The sequence below is a fragment of the Pristiophorus japonicus genome, chromosome 16, assembly GCF_044704955.1.
Source record: "Pristiophorus japonicus isolate sPriJap1 chromosome 16, sPriJap1.hap1, whole genome shotgun sequence".
Taxonomy (NCBI): domain Eukaryota; kingdom Metazoa; phylum Chordata; class Chondrichthyes; family Pristiophoridae; genus Pristiophorus; species Pristiophorus japonicus.
In genome coordinates this window covers 79,668,256-79,692,447 of record NC_091992.1, presented here as the reverse complement: position 1 = coordinate 79,692,447, position 24,192 = coordinate 79,668,256, and the positions used below count along the sequence as shown (strand labels likewise).

At 50.3% G+C, this 24,192-nt stretch overlaps 1 protein-coding gene across 8 annotated transcripts in view; it reads left to right on the top strand.

Moving 5' to 3' along the window:
* The window catches only part of LOC139226617 (caskin-2-like), a 260,876-nt gene that overhangs the window by 222,598 nt on the left and 14,086 nt on the right, over nucleotides 1–24,192 (top strand). For 6 of the 8 annotated variants that reach the window (XM_070857494.1, XM_070857490.1, XM_070857489.1 and 3 more), the window contains 6 exons: nucleotides 1,218–1,302; nucleotides 11,754–11,848; nucleotides 14,582–14,692; nucleotides 16,142–16,243; nucleotides 18,534–18,672; nucleotides 19,192–21,543. In XM_070857494.1, the coding sequence (XP_070713595.1) occupies nucleotides 1,218–1,302; nucleotides 11,754–11,848; nucleotides 14,582–14,692; nucleotides 16,142–16,243; nucleotides 18,534–18,672; nucleotides 19,192–21,543 (2,884 nt within the window). The remainder of the gene's footprint in view (nucleotides 1–1,217; nucleotides 1,303–11,753; nucleotides 11,849–14,581; nucleotides 14,693–16,141; nucleotides 16,244–18,533; nucleotides 18,673–19,191; nucleotides 21,544–24,192) is intronic. The other 2 variants (XM_070857493.1, XM_070857492.1) reach the window with 2 other exon arrangements.

Sequence of the window (24,192 nt, the reverse complement as noted above, 5' to 3'; positions counted from 1 at the left end):
ACCAGAGGTTGGTCAGTGTGGCTTTGTTGAACCACCTCCATCCCGCTCCCAGGAACCGGTCACCTGTCCTCGGTCTCCATGTTGGGCCGGAGAGTCTGGGTATATCCGCATTCCCAGCTCAGTGCCCTTGCTGCCAACTCGCCCAAATCTTGAGTTCATTCTCCACCTCTCCCCCGCCCCCCCCAGTCGGCCAATCCCAGCTCCATCGCTGAACACATCCAATTTTCTCTTGAACCCAATTCTGCCGCCTGCTTCAATCTCCTGTGCCTTCTGGTTTGTCAACTCTTCCCCGCCCTCCCGAACCATAAAGAATCTACTCTGAGTCGCACTGCACTAAATGGCGAGTTTGTTGATTGGCAGATTCAACGCAGCTATGACGATGTGGGAGCAAACATGAATTGCAGAATATTCCAGAAGCAAGCTCTCCTGGCCCCCATCCCCCCACTCCACCTTTCTTCCTCTCCTCCCTCCCTTCCTCCGCTCCTTCCCTTCCTTTTCCTCCTTCTCTGCTCCCCCTCCCCCTCTCTCCTCCCTCCCCCTCCTTTACCCCCTCTCCCCCCCGTCCCTCCTCCCTCCCCCTCCCATACCCCCTCTCTCCTCCCTCCCATACCCCCTCTCTCCTCCCTCCCATACCCCCTCTCTCCTCCCTCCCTCCCACCCCCCGTACTATCCTTCCACCCATCCCCCTCCCCCTCACCCCCTCCCTTATCCCCTCTCCCACCCCCTCCCCTCTCCCTCTCCCACCCCCTCCCCCTCCCCTCTCTCTCCCCTCCTTTTCTTCCCCCTCCCTAACCCCCTCCCTTCCTTCCTCCGTTCCCCCTCCCTTCCTCCTCCCATCCCCCTCCTCCTACCCTTTGAGATGTGTAATCACACACACAAACAAACAATGGTGTTCCCAATCTGGGCTGTAGGGATCAGGAACGGATATGTTAGCGCCTCCCCGTGGAACAATCGTGCACGAGGTGTGTCCCAGAAACTGGTTTTGGAGGTCTTGGTGCACGGTACCTGTCAGCCCTCTGGCTGAGAGTAATTCAGGGCCCAGGAGGAGGGGACAGCAGAACCTGACACGGGGGCCGTCAACGCCGTCATCCTCAGCCCAAAGAGAACGGTAGGGTGGAGCTATTTTGGTTGTTCTGGGTGTAAAGATGTGCCAGAAACTCCCATCAGCTCACCAGTTCCATCTACCTTAATATGTATTTGTTTTTGGTTTGTGGCAGGCGGTGCCCCCTGGTGGAGATCAGGTACATCAGCAGGTGTGCATGAGCACAGAAACCCTTGGCAAACAACTGGACCCGCCTGCAGGTAAGGGCCATTTGTCTCTCAATCTCGGCCGAGGACTGGGCTCCAGGGCCACTCTGCATCGTGTTGTAAAGTCACACGTCATAAGGAGCGGCCAGTCACACACGCCCCCCCACATCCCCCCACGCCACACAGAGTTCACTGAATGGAGGCAGGGCTATGCTCCCAGCCCTCTTTTATTTGCTTCTCCGCGCCCACTAGTGGCTAGTTTTAGAATATCGCTGGTGGAGGCCTGGGACTGAGTGCTCATCAGGGCTTTCCCACTGACCGACTGTACATGGCAGAGGATCACTGTTGTCATGTAGGAAAAGCACCAGCCAATTTACACACATTGAGATCCTGAAACAGAAAGATTTGCATTTATATAGCGCCTTTCACGACCACCGGGGGTCTCAAAATGCTTTACAGCCAATGAAGTATTTTTGAAGATAAAGGTACGCAGAGTCAGAGGAAATGTATTAGCATGAATAGAGAATTGGCTAGCTAACAGAAAGCAAAGAGTCGGGATAAATGGGTCCTTTTCGGGTTGGAAATCGGTGGTTAGTGGTGTGCCACAGGGATTGGTGCTGGGACCACAACTGTTTACAATATACATAGATGACCTGGAAGAGGGGACAGAGTGTAGTGCAACAAAATTTGCAGATGACACAAAGATTAGTGGGAAAGCGGGTTGTGTAGAGGACACAGAGAGGCTGCAAAGAGATTTAGATAGGTTTAGCGAATGGGCTAAGGTTTGGCAGATGGAATACAATGTCGGAAAATGTGAGGTCATCCACCTTGGAAAAAAAAACAGTAAAAGGGAATATTATTTGAATGGGGAGAAATTACAACATGCTGCAGTGCAGAGGGACCTGGGGGTCCTTGTGCATGAATCCCAAAAAGTTAGTTTCCAGGTGCAGCAGGTAATCAGGAAGGTGAATGGAATGTTGGCCTTCATTGCGAGGGATGGAGTACAAAAGCAGGGAGGTCCTGCTGCAACTGTACAGGGTATTGGTGAGGCCGCACCTGGAGTACTGCGTGCAGTTTTGGTCACCTTTCTTAAGGAAGGATATACTAGCTTTGGAGGGGGTACAGAGACGATTCACTCGGCTGATTCCGGAGATGAGGGGGTTACCTTATGATGATAGATTGAGTAGACTGGGTCTTTACTCGTTGGAGTTCAGAAGGATGAGGGGTGATATTATCGAAACATTTAAAATAATGAAAGGGATAGACAAGATAGAGGCAGAGAGGTTGTTTCCACTGGTCGGGGAGACTGGAACTACGGGGCACAGCCTCAAAATATGGGGGAGCCAATTTAAAACTGAGTTGAGAAGGAATTTCTTCTCCCAGAGGGTTGTGAATCTGTGGAATTCTCTGCCCAAGGAAGCAGTTGAGGCTAGCTCATTGAATGTATTCAAATCACAGATAGATAGATTTTTAACCAATAAGGGAATTAAGGGTTATGGGGAGTGGGCGGGTAAGTGGAGCTGAGTCCATGGCCAGATCAGCCATGATCTTGTTGAATGGAGCAGGCTCGAGGGGCTAGATGGCCTACTCCTGTTCCTAATTCTTATGTTCTTATTATGTTATGAAGTGTAGTCACTGTTGTAATGTGGGAAACACAGCAGCCAATTTGTGCACAGCAAGCTCCCACAAACAGCAATGTGATAATGACCAGATAATCTGTTTTTGTTATGCTGATTGAGGACTAAATATTGGCCAGGTCACCGGGGATAACTCCCTTGCTCTTCTTCAAAATAGTGCCATGGGATCTTTTACGTCTACCTGAGAGAGCGGACAGGGCCTCGGTTTAAAGTCTCATCCGAAAGACGGCACCTCTGACAGTGCAGCGCTCCCTCAGCACTGCACTGCAGTGTCAGCCTGGATTATATGCTCTAGTCTCTGGAGTGGGACTTGGACCCACAACCTTCGGATCCAGAGACGTGAGTGCTACCCACTGAGCCACGGCTGACACCTAGTATTGAAGTAAAAACCGAAAATGCTGGAAATACTCAGTCGGTAATGCAGTATCTGTGGAGAGAAACAGAGTTAATGTTTCAGGTTGATGACCGTTCGTCAGAACTGAACCGTTAACTCTGTTTCTCTCTCCACAGGTGCTGCCTGACCCGCTGAGTATTTCCCAGCATTTTCTGTTTTTATTTCAGATTCCAGCATCCGCAGTATTTTGCTTTTGACGTAGTATTGAAGTCCTGTATTCAAATGCATTCACTCCATATAACAACCCTTCCCCCTCCTCCACCCAAAACACAGACAGAAACAACACAGCTGTGTCTGTGCATCCAGTCCAGGCAGTGTACAACTGATTCATCCTGAGACAGTCGTGTTATTTTAAACACAAATCTTTTCATGTAGACATCAAAGCATTGTTATCACTTTCATCATTAAATTAGCCTGTGCACTCGAGTGCCTGGCTGGGCCAGGACTGGGAACGTGCGCGCGGTGAGTGGGTGGGTGGGACTGAGGGCCTCTTGCTGAAGTGGCGACGGACATGGGTTTCATCGTCTGCCAAGGAGCTCACTGTCGCTCCACCGCACATCGCTGTGAAGACCCAGCCTTCCCTCCCATCCTTCAACAGATCCAGGCCCTTCGGGCCTCTGGCTCTCCGACAGACTGTAAACTCCAGTCAATGCTTGCTCGCTGGGGCTTGTCTCGGAGGGAGCGATGTGACCCGTGCACAGAGCGAGTTTCCTGAGCGTGTTCTCTGTTCTCCTGAGAGCTGTACCTCCTGAGTCATTGGGCTCAATTTTCCACAGTGATTTGCGCCGTTTTTTTGGAGCAGGCCGCTTTTTTAGGCCCAAATTAAAAATCCACAGTTTCCCCAATCAATTTGCACCAGCGCAACTCAGTTAGTGCCGATTTTTTTAAAGTTAGTTATTTTTTCAGCCAAAGCGGGTGTAACCTGCCACCCGCGCCAATTCTGGCCACTTAGGCAAGTTTGGCCAGCTGAGAGTTACTCCAGTTCTGCTGAGGCCACGAGAGAGAGAGAGAGAGAGAGAGAGATGATGCAATGTGTTCGGAGCTGTCTGTATGTTTCACTTTGCAGACTCAGCTCGTATTGTGTCTCTGGTTACCATAGCAACCCGATCTTTTGGGCGCAGATCAAGGCTCCACCCCCAAAACTAAAAGACAAGTTAGGCCATGCCAAAAGGAAGAAATCCAACGGGGAAACTTTGGTTCCCCTCTCTACACCTTCAGCACCAATGAGCTCAATCGTGGAACTCCTTCCCTCTCTCACGTCTTCCCTTTCTCCTACCATCCACAGGCATTCGACACCTAAGTGCGGCATCACCTCATTGAGTTCTCTATTTCTGCACTCACTTGGCCCTTTATCTTATTTTAAATGTAGCCTCACGATGTGGGCCACATTGGCGAGGCCGAGGGTGAGTTGGCTGACATTCTACCCGTGATGTCAAGTTGCTCTTCCCCTTGCTGGTGACACGGCCCTGCGACAGTGAATGTAGGCGTGGGCTCGCCAACACTCCAGGATTGTCCCACAGTCGCCAGGAATTAAAAGTTCATCTCCATATTGAGACCTGATTGAGGAGTATAAAATTATGAAGGGCCTGGATAGAGTGGATAGGAAGGACCTATTTCCCTTCGCAGAGAGGTCAACAACCAGGGGGCACATATTTAAAGTAATTGGTAGGAGGTTTGGAGGGGATTTGAGGGGAAATGTCTTCACCCAGAGGGTGGTGGGGGTCTGGAACTCACTGCCTGAAAGGGTGGTAGAGGCAGAAACCCTCACCACATTTAAAAAGTACTTGGATGTGCACTTGAAGTGCCGTAACCTGCAGGGCTAGGGACCGAGAGCTGGAAAGTGGGATTAGGCTGGATAGCTCTTTGTCGGCCGGCGCGGACATGATGGGCCAAAATGTGGGTGCTCAGAGTGAGAGATAGAGGATCGACTCCACTCCGGGAAACCATGCAATCCGTTCCACATTTTGGAGTGGACGTTCTTTGTTTTTTTGAATGGGGCTGTCTGATCATTCTGAAATGGTAACCTAAAAAAAGTCTTTATGACTTATAAAACAAGAACTAATTTCTCATGCTCCTGAATCTCTTGCTGTGGAGGTGCTAATTGTGGAGGCCTTTGAAGTATTTTCCTCATTGGTAAAGTAAACCAGAATTCAAGACGGTGGTGGGGGGAGGCACGGGGTGGGTGGAGGGGGGGGAACGGTGAGGAGGGGGGAGATGGTGGGTGGAGGGGGGGAGGGGGGAGATGGTGGGTGGAGGGGGAGGGAAGGGGGGAGATGGTGGGGAGGGGGTAGGGGGAGATGGTGGGGGGGTGTGGGGGAGGGGGGAGATGGTGGTGGGGGAGGGGAGATGTGAGATGGTGGGGGAGATGGTGGGGGAGGGGGGAGGGGGAAGATGGTGGGGAGGGGGGAGATGGTGGGGGAGGAGGAAGATGGTGGGGAGGGGGGGAGATGGTGGAGGGAGGGGAGGGAGGTGGTGGGAAGGGGGAAAAGGTGGGGGGGAGGGTGGAGATGGGGGGGGAGGGGGAGAGACGGGTGGGGTGGGAAGGAGGGAGACGGTGGGGGAGGGGGGGAGACGGTGGGGGAGGCAGACGGATGGTGGGTGGGGAAAAGGCTCCTTAAGCTACAGCAAGCCCTGCAGTGCTGTTGTGATTTCCTAATGCCAGGATCGCCGCTAATTCCGACAGATCGTGTTTCAAAGATAAAAGACCATTTGAGTCAACAAGTGTGGGATAAGCTCGGGTTCGACAACTGATGGGATCACCTGTCCAGGCCTGCATTCCTCCCTCTCGCTCCTTCTCTCTTTCTCTCGAACACAAGCTCACATTGTGCTGGTGAGTCAGAGAGGCAGCAGTCGGTGAGGATTGCCATGGGACGCTGAGCCATGGGCAGAGTTGCCAGCGATGGTGCTGGGTGGATACTCGAGCAGTAAAGTGATCCTGGAAGGCAGCGTTACAATGATCGGAGGTAGGCCCAGGCAGCAGCCTTCGTGTTGCTAGGAGATATGTCTTCCCTCCACCCCCCCACCACGCAGTCTCAAGTTATGTTTTCATAGCGTGAATGTTGTCTGTTTAGAATAAAGAAAATTCGAGTTAGTTTGTTTTGAGGCCTATAAGGAAAGGGGAAAGAAGCTGAGAGAGTTCATTAATACTTACCTCTGAGGAATTGGATGTAATAATCATGAAGGGTTTAGATGGAGTAATGAGGAGAAGCTGTTTCCAATGGCGGCAGGGTCGATAAGCAGAAAAGAAAGACTTGCATTTATATAGCGCCTTTCACAACCACCGGACGTCCCAAAAAGCTTTACGACCAATTAAGTATTTTTGAATTAAGTAGTCACTGTTGTAATGTAGGAAACGCGGCAGCCAATTTGCGCACAGCAAGCTCCCACAAACAGCAACGCAATAATGACCAGATAATCTGATATTTAATGATGTTGATTGAGAGATAAATATGGGCCAGGACACCGACGATAACTCCCCTGCTTTTCTTTGAAATAGTGCCATGGGATCTTTTACTGAGAGGGCAGACGGGGCCCCGGTTTAACGTCTCATCTGAACTGCAGCACCTCCGGCAGTGCAGCACTCCCTCAGCACTGCACTGGAGTGTCAGCCTAGAATTTTGTGCTCAAGTCCCTGGAGTGGAACTTGAACCCACATAATAAGCAGAGTTAAGGTGATTGGTAAAAGAACCGGAGGTGACATGAGGGGGAAACCTTTTTACTCAGCGAGTGGTTAGGATTTGGAATGCATGGCCTGATAGGGTGGTGGATACATATTCAATAGCAGCCTTCAAAGGGGAATTGGATAAATATTTGAAGGAGAAAAAAATTGCTGGGATATGGGGAAAGAGCGGGCGAGTGAGACTGACTGAACTGCTCTTCGAAAGAGCCGCCGCAGACTCGATGGGCCGAATGGCCTCCTTCTGTACTGTACTATTCTATGATTCTATTCTATTTGGCTCATTGGGGAGTCGATTGAGGCAAATGTCTTTTGTGATGAGAAGGGGAATACAATACAGTGTTTAGTTTGTGCTTTCAATCGAGAGGCAGTCAAAAAAACCCTGAACATCTGAATAACAGACAGAAACTGCTGGACAAGCTAGGTTAGAATTCCAGGCGTATAACCTTCCGCAGAACTGTAAAAACTGGACGATAGATAAGCGCTGTCATAGAGCTAAACCAGGCGAGACAAGAGGGGACCATCCTGGGTCAGGAATTCTGTCCTGTGTCACAGAGGGGGATTAATGGGGACCATCCTGGGTCAAGAATTCTGTCCTGTGTCACAGTGGGGGATTAATGGGTTAATGAGCTGGCAAACAAACTTCTGAACAAGTTGGAAGGAAGTCAAAAGTGGTGGGCGAGAGAAGATGATCTCAGTGAGTCAGTGAAGAGAGCTTTGCCTAATGATGGATACGGGATGGTGGACAGTATTTTCAAATCCCTCCATGGCCTCGCCCCTCCCTATCTCTGTAATCTCCTCCAGCCCTACAACCCACAACCCCCCCGAGATGCCTGCGCTCCACAAATTCTGCCCTCCTGAGTATCCCTGATTATAATCGCTCAACCATTGGTGGCCATGCCTTCTGTTGCCGAGGCCCCAAGCTCTGGAACTCCCTCCCTAAACCTCTCCGCCTCTCATTCCTCCTTTAAGACTCTCCTTAAAACCTATCTCTTTGAACAAGCTCATGGTCACTTGTGTGGCATGGTGTCAAATGCTCCTGCTAAGCGCCTTGAGATGTTTTACTACTTTAAAGGAGCTATATAACTGCCTGTTGTTGTTGTTGATAACACGGGGTGGTGAGTGCTTGTCAGGTGTTGTCATCCTCTTGTCTCCCTGCACTCTGGCTCCTCGGCTGATGCAGGACATGGTCAAGAGGCTACTGCTCCGCAAGGGAGCGCTGGCGGAGGGTGACTGGCGGTTTGAGCGTGTTCCTCGTCCCTGCCGAGGGTAGGAGGCATTGGGGGGGGGGTCTCGGGAGCTCACCGCGCGCGGAGCCGTGACCACATGCTCAGGTGCTGCCAGTCTGTGATACAATGCAGCAGAGTGGCACTGACACAGCTCAGTGTAGCACACACTGTGTCCCAACACCTGCCTGAAGCCTCTGTTACTGCTCTGTTCGTGCTCTGTTCGTTTGTGAGCACAGCTCAGAGCTGCGCTCCAGGGTAAATAGGGTACATAAACCCAGCAGGTTTTCGGAGTAGAGTAAAGCCCCCTCGACACTGTCCCATCAAACACTCGCAGGGCAGGTACAGCATGGGTTAGATACAGAGTAAAGTTCCCTCTACACTGTCCCATCAAACACTCGCAGGGCAGGTACAGCACAGGTTAGATACAGAGTAAAGCTCCCTCTACACTGTCCCATCAAACACTCGCAGGGCAGGTACAGCACGGGTTAGATACAGAGTAAAGCTCCCTCTACACTGTTCCATCAAACACTCGCAGGGCAGGTACAGCACGGGTTAGATACAGAGTAAAGCTCCCTCTACACTGTCCCATTAAACACTCGCAGGGCAAGTACAGCACGGGTTAGGTACAGAGTAAAGCTCCCTCTACACTGTCCCATCAAACACTTCCAGGGCAGGTACAACAGATAGTAAAAGCTTTTACAGATATATGAAATGGAAAAGAGTGACTAAAGTAAATGTTGGTCCCTTAGATAATGAGAAGGGGGATTTAATAATGGAAAATGTGGAAATGGCTGAGACTTTAAACAATTATTTTGCTTCGGTCTTCACAGTGGAAGACACAAAAACCATGCCAAAAATTGTTGGTCATAGGAATGTGGGAAGGGAGGACCTTGAGACAATCACTATCACTAGGTGGGTAATGCTGGACAGGCTAATGGGACTCAAGGTAGACAAGTCCCCTGGTCCTGATGAAATGCATCCCAGGGTATTAAAAGAGATGGCGGAAGTTATAGCAGATGCATTCGTTATAATCTACCAAAATTCTCTGGACTCTGGGGAGGTACCAGCGGATTGGAAAGCAGCTAATGTAACGCCTCTGTTTAAAACAGGGGGCAGACAAAAGGCAGGTTAGTTTAACATCTGTAGTGGGGAAAATGCTTGAAACTATCATAAAGGAAGGAATAGCGGGACATCTAGATAGGAATAGTGCAATCAAGCAGACGCAGCTTGGATTCATGAAGGGGAAATCATGTTTAACTAATTTACTGGAATTCTTTGAGGATATAACGAGCATGGTGGATAGAGGTGTACCGATGGATGTGGTGTATTTAGATTTCCAAAAGGCATTCGATAAGGTGCTACACAAAAGGTTACTGCAGAAGTTAGAGGTACGCGGAGTCAGAGGAAATGTATTAGCATGGATAGAGAATTGGCTGGCGAACAGAAATCAGAGAGTCGGGATAAATGGGTCCTTTTCGCATTGGAAATCGGTGGTTAGTGGTGTGCCACAGGGATCGGTGCTGGGAACACAACTGTTTACAATATACATAGATGACCTGGAAGAGGGGACAGAGTGTAGTGTAACAAAATTTGCAGATGACACAAAGATTAGTGGGAAAGCGGGTTGTGTAGAGGACACAGAGAGGCTGCAAAGAGATTTAGATAGGTTAAGCGAATGGGCTAAGGTTTGGCAGATGGAATACAAGTCGGAAAGTGTGAGGTCATCCACCTTGGGAAAAAAAACAGTAAAAGGGAATATTATTTGAATGGGGAGAAATTACAACATGCTGCGGTGCAGAGGGACCTGGGGGTCCTTGTGCATGAATCCCAAAAAGTTAGTTTGCAGGTTCAGCAGGTAATCAGGAAGGCGAATGGAATGTTGGCCTTCATTGCGAGAGGGATGGAGTACAAAAGCAGGGAGGTCCTGCTGCAACTGTATAGGGTATTGGTAAGGCCGCACCTGAAGTATTGCGTGCAGTATTGGTCACCTTACTTAAGGAAGGATATACTGGCTTTGGAGGGGGTACAGAGACGATTCACTAGGCTGATTCCGGAGATGAGGGGTTACCTTATGATGATAGATTGAGTAGACTGGGTCTTTACTCGGAGTTCAGAAGGATGAGGGGTGATCTTATAGAAACATTTAAAATAATGAAAGGGATAGACAAGATAGAGGCGGAGAGGTTGTTTCCACTGGTCGGGGAGACTAGAACTAAAGGGCACAGCCTCAAAATACGGGGGAGCCAATTTAAAACCGAGTTGAGAAGGAATTTCTTCTCCCAGATGGTTGTGAATCTGTGGAATTCTCTGCCCAAGGAAGCAGTTGAGGCTAGCTCATTGAATGTATTCAAGTCACAGATAGATAGATTTTTAACCAATAAGGGAATTAAGGGTTACGGGGAGCAGGCGAGTAAGTGGAGCTGAGTCCACGGCCAGATCAGCCATGATCTTTTTGAATGGCGGAGCAGGCTCGGGGCTAGATGGCCTACTCCTGTTCCTAATTCTTATGTTCTTATGTTCTTATGATACAGAGTAAAGCTCCCTCTACACTGTCCCATCAATCACTCACAGTGCAGGTACAGCACGGGTTAGATACAGAGTAAAGCTCCCTCTACACTGTCCCATCAAACACTCCCAGGGCAGGTACAGCACGGGGTTAGATACAGAGTGAAGCTCCCTCTACACTGTCCATCAAACACTCGCAGTGCAGGTACAGCACGGGTTAGATACAGAGTAAAGCTCCCTCTACATTGTCCCATCAAACACTCACAGGGCAGGTGCAGCACAGGTTAGATACAGAGTAAAGCACCCTCTACACTGCCGCATCAAACACTCGCAGGGTAGGTACAGCACGGGTTAGATATCATTTACAAAATACCTCAATCTGAACCTCTGAAGAGTGCCTCCTACTGTATAATTTCATTTCCTCTGCCTTCCTAATGGATTCTCTAAGTGAAACTTCCCGTATGATTGAAATTTGGGCTATATTATGAACCTACTCCAGGGACTTGAGCACATAAATCTAGGCTGACACTCCAGTGCAGTGCTGAGAGAGTGCTGCACTGCTGGAGGTGCCGCCTTTCAGATGAGACATTAAACCGAGGCTCTGTTTGCCCTCTCAGGTGGACGTAAAAGATCCCATGCCCACTATTTTGAAGAACAGGGCAGTTATCTCCAATATTTATCCCTCAATCAACATAACAAAAAAACAGGTTATCTGGTCATTATCACATTGCTGTTTGTGGAAGTTCGCTGTGTGCAAATTATCTGCCGCGTTTCCCACATTACAACAGTGACTACACTCCAAAAGCACTTCGTTGGCTGTTAAGCGCTTTGAGACATCCAGTGGTTGTGAAAGGCGCTATATAAATGCAAGTCTTTTCTTTCTTTCAGTTCAGGGCTGTTGATTTGTGCTGGTTCGCACTGGGTTGAGACCACCAAATTCCTTTCATTTGAAACCCGAGCAGGGAGCAGTGAGACTTTCATTGCTGTCAATCTGGGCTGGAGTCAGGAACCAGTCACAGCCATTGCCCCGACCCAACACTAATTTTCTTCCACTTTGTTTACAGGGATGCCGAGACGTCAAAGCTTCTCGAGCTACAAGTCCGGAGAACAGGGATACTCGCAACAGTTTATTCACCCCGACCAGCTCCTAGAGGGCAAGGTAAGGTCATGGGCAAAGCTCGCCGTGTGGAATCACCTCTACATCGCAGTGATGGGCTTTAATGGTCAATGGCGATGAGTTTTAATAGTTAGTGGTGATGGTTTAGTGGTTTTAGTAGTTAGTGGTAATGGGTTTTAATAGTTAGTGGTGATGGGTTTTTAATGATTTTAATGGTTAGTGGTGATGGTTTAGTGGTTTTAGTGGTTAATGGTGATGGGTTTTAATGATTTTAATGGTTAGTGGTGATGAGTTTTAGTGGTTTTAATGGTTAGTGGTGATGGGTTTTAGTGGTTTTAATGGTTAGTGGTGACGAGTTTTAGTGGTTAGTGGCGATGGGTTTTAATGGGTCTGTTCCAGAATTGGCATTACCCAGATGCTGGACTGAGGTAAATGGGGCGCAAAGTAGATTTGATGAAGTAAGGTTCATGTGAAGATGAAGTAAGGAGACTTGTTGGGAGCATAACCCCAGCATCGACCTGTTGGGCCTGATGGACTGTTTCTATGTTTTTATGTAGAGGAAAAAAAAGCACATTTTGTTTTAAAGGGTATTTAATCAGTCAATTCAATGCTAACCATCTATTGGAGGCTAGAGCCCTGCATTGGTTAAAGTTGGAGTCTGTCTGATTGGTTTGACCTTTCCCCTCTGCATGGAATGCTGGGGCAGGCACATGTGGCATGGGTAAAAAAAAAGTAAAGAATTTCTCCCACTGGTAGCAGGGGAGTTTCCCTGGCGTCTGCCTCTGGGTCTGGTCTTTGTGCAGGAATGTACGGAATGGCCCAGAGTCAGATTCTGAAACAACTGTGAGATTGGGGACCCCGCCCTTCTGCCCTGAGCGGACCTGAGCCGAGCAAGTGCAGTCAGAGAGAGCGGTCCTGCCTGTGGGGACCTGCAGCACCGAAATACACTGCATACACTCACTCACTCACACACACACACACACACACACACACACATACAAACACCCGCGCATGCACGCGCACACTCACATGCGCAGGTACACATGCACGTGCAGATACATGCACACGTGCATACACACACTTACAAACACCCGCGCATGCACGCGCACACTCACATGCGCAGGTACACATGCACATGCAGATACACGCGCACGTGCATACAGTTACAAACACCCGCGCATGCACGCGGACATGCAAGCACTCACATACACACAATCACTCATACGCGCACAAGTGCGCACACTCACACATACGCGCAGGTACACATGCATGCGCAGATAGACGCGCACGTGCATATACACGCATATGCACGTATATATGCCAGCACACAAACACACACATATCTACACATACACACACTCACACGCATACACACATGCAAACACTCGTGCATGGAGACGCACACACGCAGTTACACACGCACGCGCAGATATACGTGCGCATGCACGCACACATCTATACATAGACACATCTGCACACACACACGTACATATCTACACACACATACACACACACATATCTACACACACATACAGATCTATCTATATATACACACATTTACTTTTACTTGCACATATATGTACCCATACTTCCCTGTGCCTATGTGTGTGGCTACATTGGATTTTTTGAATTAAATATTTGAGAGTCTTTGAAAACCTTACAAATCCACACCGCCTGTCTTTTTGTTAAAATCCTGCGGGCAACGTATTGGTAGATGGTGCACCCTGTGAGTAGACTTTAAGAGAAACTGCCGGGAAAGAGCTAAAAAAAAAAAGGCAGATTATTGCGGCCAGTCCACAGTACTCTGCCATTCTGAATGGAATATACAGCTCAGAAAAATACAGCGCTCCATCTTTGTTCCTAGAGGCCCTGACTCTTGTTGGGGCTTGGACGCACAGCCTTCGAGTAACTCTTTCAAGTAACCATTCTTTGCGCCCGTGTCTAGATGATGAGTGTCAGCTAGCTAATCTCCTGTGGGAGTCATCACAGCCGGGCCCAACCCTGTCCTCAAGTCCGCAATAACGCGCTCTCCGTCACTGGTCACTGAACCGCACTCAATGATCACCTGACTGCTCTTTGCCCAGCTCGGGGATGCTGAGGTCAGTTCTAATGCCACCATTGGCGCCTTGGTTTGCCTGACACCTGGGAGTCCCTGGCCAAAGACCACCCTAAGTGGAGGAAGAGCATCCGGGAGGGCGCTGAGCACCTCGAGTTTCATTGCCGAGAGCATGCAGAAAGCAAGCGCAGGCAGCGGAAGGAGCGTGCGGCAAACCTGTCCCACCCACCCTTTCCCTCAACCACTGTCTGTCCCACCTGTGACAGAGACTGTAATTCCCATATTGGACTGTACAGTCACCTAAGAACTAATTTTTAGAGCGGAAGCAAATCCTCCTTGATTCCGAAGGACTGCCTATGATGATGATGATGGTGCTGGCATCAACTAACTCAGCACAATGCATTCCCACCCCCCCCCCCCCCACACCAACTTTCCAATACAGACGTCTTGTCTCCAACCTCAATGCATAGACCCTTTGTGGAAGGTTGTTTCCACCCAGAGCAACCTTCTGTTATTGAGTTCTGTGTGAGTCAGTGAGAGGCAGTCAGTCAGCAAAGAATTTATCATCAAACGTCAGCTGATTCTGTTTGAGCAAATTCATCGCCCCTTGTCAATTGAGCTCTGCGATTTTATAGTGATGTGTATTTTTCTGGATGTCGCTGTGAGTGTCGGTATCAGGTGCGATGACCCCGCTCTGTTTGCACTCCCTGTCTCTCTAGGACGCTGAAGCTATCTTTAACTGGCTGAGTGAATTCCAGCTTCAGCATTACACAGCCAACTTCATCACTGCCGGCTACGATGTGCCGACCATCAGCCGCATGACCCCGGAGGTGAGTACCAAAGGCTGGTGACGGCACCACTCTGCTGCTCGCTGCTTGGCAAAGGCTGGTGATCAAGGCTTTCTCGCCCGTGCATGCACAAGTATTGACTTTTGGACTCATTGTGATGAAGGGCCAAGGCCCACAGTGAGAAGAGGAGGAGGGAATCATCGATCATGCAGCACAGAAGGAGACCATTCGGCCCATCATACCTGTGTCGGCTCTTTGGAGGAGCTAACCACTTAGTCCCACTCCCCTGCTCTTTCCCCATTTCCTTTTCCAGTTCCCTTTTGAATGTTACTAAGAAGATGAGGTAAAGTCAAGGCTAGTTGATGGAAGCTTGGATTTTTAAGAAGCTGAAGATTGTAGGAGGAAGGGTCGACTGGGCAGGTTGAGGAGTTCTTCACTTCCTGAGGGAGAATGAGGTGGAGTCGGAGACATTGTGATGAGTATTGATTGCAACGAAGTAAAGCTGGAGAGAGGAGGAAAAAGTGTGTAGGATAGAGTATTTACATAGAATGACACAGAATTTACAGCACAGAAACAGGCCATGTGGACCAACTGGTCTGTGAACCTCCTCCCATCCTACATCATCCTACCCTATCAGCATAACCTTCTATTCCTTTCTCCCTCATGTACTTACCTAGCTTCCCCTTAAATGCATCAGTGCTAGTCACCTCAACCATTCCCTGTGGTAGCAAGTTCCATATTCTCACCACTCTCTGGGTAAAGTCGTTTCTCCTGAATTGTCTGCCTTATATTTATGGTCTGCCCCCACATCTTCTCTTATGTATACCCTATCAAACACTTTCACAATCTTAAACACCTCTATCCAGTCACTCCTCAACCTTCTCTTCTCTAGAGAAAAGAACCCCAGCCCATTCAATTTTCCTGATAATCTCTCAATTCTGGTATCTTCCTTGTATATGTTTTTGTATCTTCTCCAGTGCCTCTATATCCTTTTTATAATATGGAGACCAGAACTCTGCACAGTACTCTTGTGTGGTCACTTAGCTAATTTGTAGCTTAGGAGGATGAATGAGAGGGTAGCTCAGAGGACCATTCAGCAATGTTCCCTCAAAGCATTGATTGAACAAATATGGGAGAGGAGGCGATAGACAGAAACAGACAGAGATTGGAGGCTGGAAGAGAGGGATCACCTATGGGGCGGATGCTGCGACCCATGAGTTTGTGCATTGTCACCACGTGCTCGGTACAATGCCAGGCTGGCAGGGCACATGGACAACCTGCTCCTTGGGTCCCCGCCAATCCCATTGGGTATTTCCACGTGTGGCAGTGTGCCCTTGGGGTGGCACTCGCTGCCGGGGCCCTGCTTGTCCACTACGACTGGGAACCAGGGGGTGTGGGACCAAGGGTCCTACCCGGGGGGGGAGCCAGGGCTGGGGTGGTCGCTCTGCCTGCCGTGATCAATACTAAGTACTGGCACAATCCTGTGTACAGGACCTGACGGCAATCGGAGTGACAAAGCCCGGCCACAGAAAGAAGATTTCGACCGAGATCGGCAAGCTGAGCATCCCGGAATGGCTTCCCGACTACAGACCGGTGAGTAACCCGCTCAGTACCCGGTGCTGATCCCCCCCCCCACCCCTGCCCTCCCATCCTCTTCCCTCTCCACTCCCCTCTCCTTCCCCTCCCACTCCTCCCCACTCCTTGCCCTCGTATTTCCCGCCGTAACTGGTGTTGTTTTTTTGGATGGTTTAACAAAATTATAAAGTGATGTGGCAGCTCCGCTGTGAGATCGGAGCGCCCCATTAACCCAGGAGTTGCTCCCACACCCACACTGCTCCTGTACACAATGCCAGGACGTGACACAGTTCCTGTCTCCCAGAATGTGTGTGTAGCTGCCTCTTCTAGCTCATGCGATCTTCAAAGTCCCAGTTTTTAAGTCTTGATAACCAGTTACTGGCTGTTAATGGGGCTCAGTGTTCCGGGCCTTTGTGTCAGTGTCTGTACCAGGGTAGGTTTCCTGTAAATGCAGGACTAACTCCAGATGGAGCTGTTGTATTTTTTGCACCACGTGATACGAACGCCCAATGTGATTGGTTGAAATTTGTTCCAAAGATAAAAATTTTTGTTTATTTTTGTCAGGTTGGTGCTTATCAAGGCAATGGCTCTTAGTGCTGGGAAATGAAAAGGTTCCCTGTCAGGGCAGGTACAACATGGGTTAGATACAGAGTAAAGCTCCCTCTGCACTGCCCCATCAAACACTCCCAGGGCAGGTACAGCATGAGTTGGATACAGAGTAAAGCTCCCTCTGCACTGTCCCATCAAACACTCACAGGGCATTTACAAGCATGGGTTAGATACAGAGTAAGGCTCCCTCGACACTGTCCCATCAAACACTCCCAGGGCAGGTACAGCACGGGTTAATAATAATAACTTCTATTTGTATCACAGCTTATCCTATCTCTCAGGACATCTGATTGTATTTCACGATCAATGAATCGCTTTTTGAAGTGCAATGGCTGTTGTTATGTGGGTTAGATGCAGAGCACAGCTCCCTCTACACAGCCCAGCAAAGAACCCCACCCTCACAAGCACACCTCCCTCTGCATAAGTGTGAGAAGTTTCCATTTCCATCTGAGTGGGATCACCAATTGGTGTCAAACTAGAGTCAATTTTGGTCCTTGGGGAGACTCCACAAACTAATCTCACCTAGGACCTTACAGCCCTTCACTCCTTCCCTCTGGGCCGGTTTGAGCCTCGTCCCCAGAGTGGGAGAGGGTAGTGTCTAATCTACTGCGTCACCCAGACTTCCAGAGTCTTCTCTCGAAGTGTTTGATCCACGTCCCACTGTCCTTATGTGAGAACCCAAGGCAAAGCCCTTCTGCAGTGCTGCAATGTGGAACTATAGCCACACGGAGCAGGAAGGTCCAGCTACATAAACCTCTGTCTGTGCCGGGTTAGCTGATGTCCGCCAGGAGAGCGCCAATTCTGCAGCTACGGAGCTCATGCCAATGGGAACTGGGTTGCGAGTGCACAAAACCTTTCCCTGTTATCATAGGCAGTCCCTCGGAATCGAGGAAGACTTGCTTCCACTCTCAAACTGAGTCCTTATGTGACTGTACAGTCCAATACGAGAATTACAGTCTCTGTCACAGGTGGGACAGACAGTGGTTGAGGGAAGGGGTGGGTGGGACTGGTTTGCCGCACGCTCTTTCCGCTGCCTGCGCTTGATTTCTGCACGCTCTCGGCGACGAGACTCGAGGTGTTCAGCTCCCTCCCGGATGCACTTCCTCCACTTAGGGCAGTCTTTAGCCAGGGACTCCCATGTGTCGGTGGGGATGTTGCACTTTATCAGGGAGGCTTTGAGGGTGCCCTTGTAACGTTTCCTCTGCCCACCTTTGGCTCGTTTGCCATGAAGGAGTTCTGAGTAGAGCGCTTGCTTTGGGAGTCTCGTGTCTGGCATGCGAACTATGTGGCCTGCCCAGCGCAGCTGTTCGAGTGTGGTCCTTTCCCTGTAGGAGCCTTATGGTCATCAGGCAGAGGTGCTGTAATATGCCCAAGAGTCTTTGGGCTATGCAGGGGTCAGTCAGGCTGGGTGCCCATTTCCTGATCGCTATCCGTGACCCCCGCTGGAAAGGGCACGATGAGCCAGGGTAATGGAAGCCCAGCTGTGGTGCCCCCCTGCCATGGTAACAACAGCTCGGTGAGTGGGCTCACTCGTAAAGAATGACCACCGTGAGCAAGGTTCCAAGGGGCAGCCATGTCTCTGCGCCCCTGGAAGAGCATAGACAACGAGGGAGTGGAGCTTTCCACTGAACTAAACATAGAAAGGGGTGGCGAACTCGCCAACGTGCTTCCCGCTCACTTTTGCCGACTGTGTTTGTAGGCGGATCTGTTTGAGTGGCTCAGTGTGATCGGCTTGCCTCAGTACCACAAGAAGCTGGTGGACAACGGGTACGACAGCATCAACTTCATCAGCGAGATCACCTGGGAGGATCTGCAAGAAATTGGGATCACGCAGCTGGGTAAGAGTGACCCTCAAACTGCCCCTCTGTGCTGTTAGTTTACCTCGGTGGAGGGGGCAGTTGGACTACGATAATGCCCTCGGTGCCGTCTTTCCCGGCTGGGCAGGGTAAATTCTGCCAGGGTTCCTGCTACAAAATGCGCACATGCGCACATGCACAGGATGATGCACCCTGTGGTCCAATAGTCACCTGCTGCTCACAGTTTACATTCATTTGTGAGCACCCTGGGTGAGGTACCAGAGGGTGTCTGGAGTCTGTGGGGGGGTGGGGGCACCCCACTTTTAATCAGCATCATAGAAAATTACGGCACAGAAGGAGGCCATTCGGCCCAACGTGCCTGCGCCGGTCGAAAAAGAGTTCCCCAGCCTAATCCAATCTCGCAGCACTCGGTCCGTAGCCCTGTAGCTATTGGCTCTCCAAGGGAACATTCAAGTACCAAGCATCTTCAGGAAAGGAGGCGTGAAGAAAATTGGAGGGACAAAGTCTTCTGTTTGAGTGACTTTTGGTGTTTTTTTGCAGGCCATCAGAAGAAGATGATGATTGCCGTGAAGAGGCTCCTGGACGTGCAGAAGGCTTTAAATCAGGCGGAGGTGGAGGCCAAGACTGCGACACTCAGGCGCAAGGCCCCCAACGCGCTGGAGATTGTCACCATCGAGCCCTCGCAGGCCGAGAACGGGGAGTGTCAGTCTCCTCAAACGCCGAAGATGCTCACCTTCCAGGATAGTGAGCTGAGCTACGAGCTGCAGTCAGCCATGTCCAATCCTTGCTACAACTGCCAGGAGGGCCTGGTGATGAAACAGGTGGGGGCCATCTCCCGGAGCCAGGAGAGCATTGGCATCCGGTCCCGGGGATCGGGCCACTCCCAGGAGAACGTCCTCGGGAGCACCAGGGCGGAGAGCAAGTCCCAGGAAAGCCTGGTCAGCGGAGACGGGAGCAGCAGCAGTGGCAGCAGTGGAAGGACTACCTTGCTCCCCTACTCCAGAGACGCTGCGCCAGTTCACATCGTGGGGCCTGGCCAGGAAAATGCCAACGGTTTGGGCCACGGCGTCGGGAGCAGTCCGAGTAAGGAGAGAAATGTGCCGGATGGGCGAGACCATTACCAGAGGCCTGTGCTGCAGAAGGGTGCTCCTGTATCCAACCCAGTGAAGATACTGAATTCTCATTATCCACTTCCTCCATCGCCAAACTTCACCCCGCCCCATACCCCAAGCAAAGGGAAGCCAGTCCAAGCCTTTGTGTACCCACAGCTGCCCATCAAGGGTAAACCTGTTGCCTTCTCCTCAACGCTGGAACGCCCCAAGGTCCCTGCTCATAGTTACCAGCCGTTGCCCCAAGCACCAAAGCCCTTGCCGCATTTGCCGGCCAACAAGGGCTTTGTCTATCTGCACTCCCACTGCAGCCTCACCAACGGCGGCGAACCAGTGGATGGACCTCGCCTGAACCCTCTGGCCTTGCCAGGCGCCGTGCCGATTATCCGCTATCCGGTGCCAGGCAAGGAGCTCAACGGAGATGTTTTCAGGCCAAAGAAGCGGTCGCAGAGCCTGAACCGCTACGCCATGTCGGATGGCGAGCCCGACGAGGAAGACACGGGCCCCGGGGCCGTGAGCTCCTACGCCACGCTCACCCGGCGCCCGGGACGCAACCAGGCCGCCAAGGGCCAGTGGCCGGCGGACAAGAACGTCAACCGCAGCCAGTCGTTCGCGATCCGAGGGAAGAGAAAGGGGCCTCCGCCCCCTCCGCCCAAGCGCCTGAGCTCCGTATCCAACTCCCAGGGGCTGGAGCCCGATCAAGAAAGAGTCTGCCAATCGTCCGCCGTCCCCCAGAAGGCCCCCGACCTGGTAGACGGGCTGCCTCTGCAACAGGAGCCTGGCGAAGGAACAGCGGGCAACAGCGTGAGGAACATTGCCGCCATGTTGGAAATGTCTAGCTCCCCCGGAGGCCAGGCCAAGCCGTTGGCCTTGTTGAGACTCTCCCCGAAGAGGGAGGCTCCGGATGCAAGGAGGGAGAAGCAGGAGCCTATTCCCAGGAGCCCCGAGCATTGTGGCGCTCGCTCCGCGCCAACCAAGGTGGTGCCAGGACCGCTGGAGAAAGCGAGAGAGTCCGCCAACCGGCGGCGTACCTTCAGCGAGCCGGGAGTCAGTTTGGAGACCGCGGCAATTGTCGAGGCCGTCAAGCCTGATGTGGAGGAGGCAAAGTCGGACGCCGAGGATGAGCCCAAGGTTGGGCGAGGGGACCTTGAGGCCTCCTCATCCTCTCAGAACAGCTCAAGTGAGTGTATCCCTTTTGCCGAGGAGGGCAACCTGACCATAAAGCAGCGGCCCAAGCCAAACGGCGCCGGCCGAGGGGACGGCAACATGGACGGTGCAGAGGCGGGCACCTGCATCGCGGCTACCACCGAGACGTCTGGCGAGGAAAGGCGGGGCTTCGACGCACAGCTGGGCGACGCAAGAACTGCGCTGACGGGCGCCGCTCCCAAACAGCTGGAGCTTCCTGAATTTAACCTGACCGAATCCGACACAGTCAAACGGAGGCCGAAGCCCAAAGAGAAGGAGCTTGGGCAGGCTTCCCCACAGCACCAGGTGCAGCTGCACGGGCCTCGATACGCAGAGGCTCAGGCCGTGCACATCATGGACCCTAGGCCTCACCACGCTGGCCCCCACGGCAAAAGCGATCTGGATGACGATGCCTGCGTAGAGTTCAGGATCGCCGAGATTGAGCGAAGTATCCAGTCCTTGGAGAAGGGGACCAAAAAGACACTCAAACCTCCGCTCTCTCCCAAACCAGCCCTCGCGTACCTCCAGCAAACACCCAAACAGACCGGACCAGTGCCCATTTCCACTAGGCATTGTCTGACCAGAGGAACGGCCACAGGTAACGCTGAATGTCTAATATGGGGAGTGGGTAATTCAGTGGGGGTTTAGACACGGGCCTTTTGCCTGGATACAAATTCAGCCCAGATTGATACAGCATCTTTCACGCAATAAAACACAACTTGACACCCGAGCCACACAAGCAGCTGACCAAAAGCTTGGTCAAATTAGAAGCGTAGAAAATAGGTGCAGGAGTAGGCCATTCGGCCCTTCGAGCCTGCGCCACCATTCAATATGATCATGGCTGATCATGCAACTTCAGTACCCCATTCCTGCTTTCTCTCCATATCCCTTGATCCCTTTAGCCATAAGGGCCACATCTAACACCCTTTTGAATATATCTAACGAACTGGCCTCAACAACTCTCTGCAGAAGAGAATTCCACAGGTTAACAACTGTCTGAGTGAAGAAGTTTCTCTTCATCTCGGTCCCAAGTGGCTTATCCCTTATCCTTAGGCTGTGACTCCTGGCTCTGGACTTCCCCAACATCGAGAACATTCTTCCTGCATCTAACCTGTCCAATCCCGTCAGAATTTTATATGTTTCTATGAGATCCCCTCTCATTCTTCTAAATTCCAGTGAATATAAGCCTAGTCGATCCAGTCTTTCTTCATATGTTAGTCCTGCAATCCTGCGAATCAGTCTGGCGAACCTTTGCTGCACTCCCTCAATAGCAAGAATGTCCTTCCTCAGATTAGGAGACCAAACCTGTACACAATATTCAAGGTATGGCCTCACCAAGGCCCTGTACAACTGCAGTGAGACCTCCCTGCTCCTATACTCAATTCCTCTTGCTATGAAGGCCAACATGCCATTTGCCTTCATCGCCTGCTGTACCTGCATGCCAACTTTCAATGACTGATGTATCATGACACCCAGGTCTCGTTGTACCTCCCCTTTTCCTAATCTGTCACCATTCAGATAATATTTTGCCTTCCTGTTTTTTCCACCAAAGTGGATAACCTCACATTTATCTACCTTATACTGCTTCTGCCATGCATTTGCCCACTCACCTAACCTGTCCAAGTCACTCTGTAGCTTCTTAGCATCCTCCTCACAGCACACACTGCTACCCAGCTTAGTGTCAGCTGCAAACTTGGAGATATTACATTCAATTCCTTCGTCTAAATCATTAATGTACATTGTAAATAGCTGGGGTTCCAGCACTGAACCCTGCAGTACCCCACTAGTCACTGCCTGCCATTCTGAAAAGGACCCATTTATTCCTACTCTTTGCTTCCTGTCTATCAACCAGTTCTCTATCCATGTCAATACATTATCCCCAATACCATGTGCTTTAATTTTGCACACTAATCTCTTGTGTGGGACCTTGTCAAAAGCCTTTAGAAAGTCCAAATACACCACATCCACTGGTTCTCCCTTGTCCACTCTACTAGTTACATCCTCAAAAAAATGATTTCCCTTTCATAAATCCATGCTGACTTGGACCGATCCTGTCACTGCTTTCCAAATGCCCTGCTATTACATCTTTAATAATTGATTCCAACATTTTCCCCAGTACCGATGTCAGGCTAACCGGTCTATAATTCCCTGCTTTCTCTCTCCTTTTTTAAAAAGTGGGTTTACATTAGCTACTCTCCAATCCATAGGAACTGATCCAGAGTTTATACAATGTTGGAAAATAACCACCAATGCATCCACTATTTCTAGGGCCACTTCCTTAAGTACTCTGGGATGCAGACTATCAGGCCCTGGGGATTTATCGGCCTTCAATCCCATCAATTTCCCTATCACAATTTGCTGACTAATACGGATTTCCTTCAGTTCCTCCTTCTTGCTAGACCCTCAGTCCCCTAGTATTTCCGGAAGGTTATTTGTGTCTTCCTTAGTGAAGACAGAACCAAAGTATTTGTTCAGTTGGTCTGCCATTTCTTTGTTCCCCATTATAAATTCACTTGATTCTGACTGCAAGGGACCTACATTTGTCTTCACTAATCTTTTTCTCTTCACATATCTATAGAAGCTTTTGCAGTCAGTTTTTATGTTCCCTGCAAGCTTACTCTCATACTCTATTTTCCCCCTCTTAATTAAACCCGTTGTCCTCCTCTGCTGAATTCTAAATTTCTCCCAGTCCTCAGGTTTGCTGCTTTTTCTGGCCAATTTATATGCCTCTTTCTTGGATTTAACATTATCCCTAATTTCCCTTGTTAGCCACGGTTGAGCCACCTTCCCTGTTTTATTTTTACGCCAGACAGGGATGTACAATTGCTGTTCATCCATGTGATCTTTAAATGTCTGCCATCGCCAATCTACAGTCAAACCTTTAAGTATCATTCGCCAGTCTATCCTAGCCAATTCACATCTCATACCATCGAAGTTACCTTTTTTAAAGTTCAGGACCCTAGTCTCTGACTTAACTGTGTCACTCTCCATCTTAATGAAGAATTCTCCCATATTATGGTCACTCTTCCCCAAGGGGCCTCGCACAACAAGATTGCTAATTAATCCTCTCTCATTACACAACACCCAGTCTAGGATGGCCAACTCTCTAGTTGGTTCCTCGACATATTGGTCTAGAAAACCATCCCTTATACACTCCAGGAAATCCTCCTTCACCGTATTGCTACCAGTTTGGTTAGCCCAATCAATATGTAGATTAAAGTCGCCCATGATAACTGCACCTTTATTG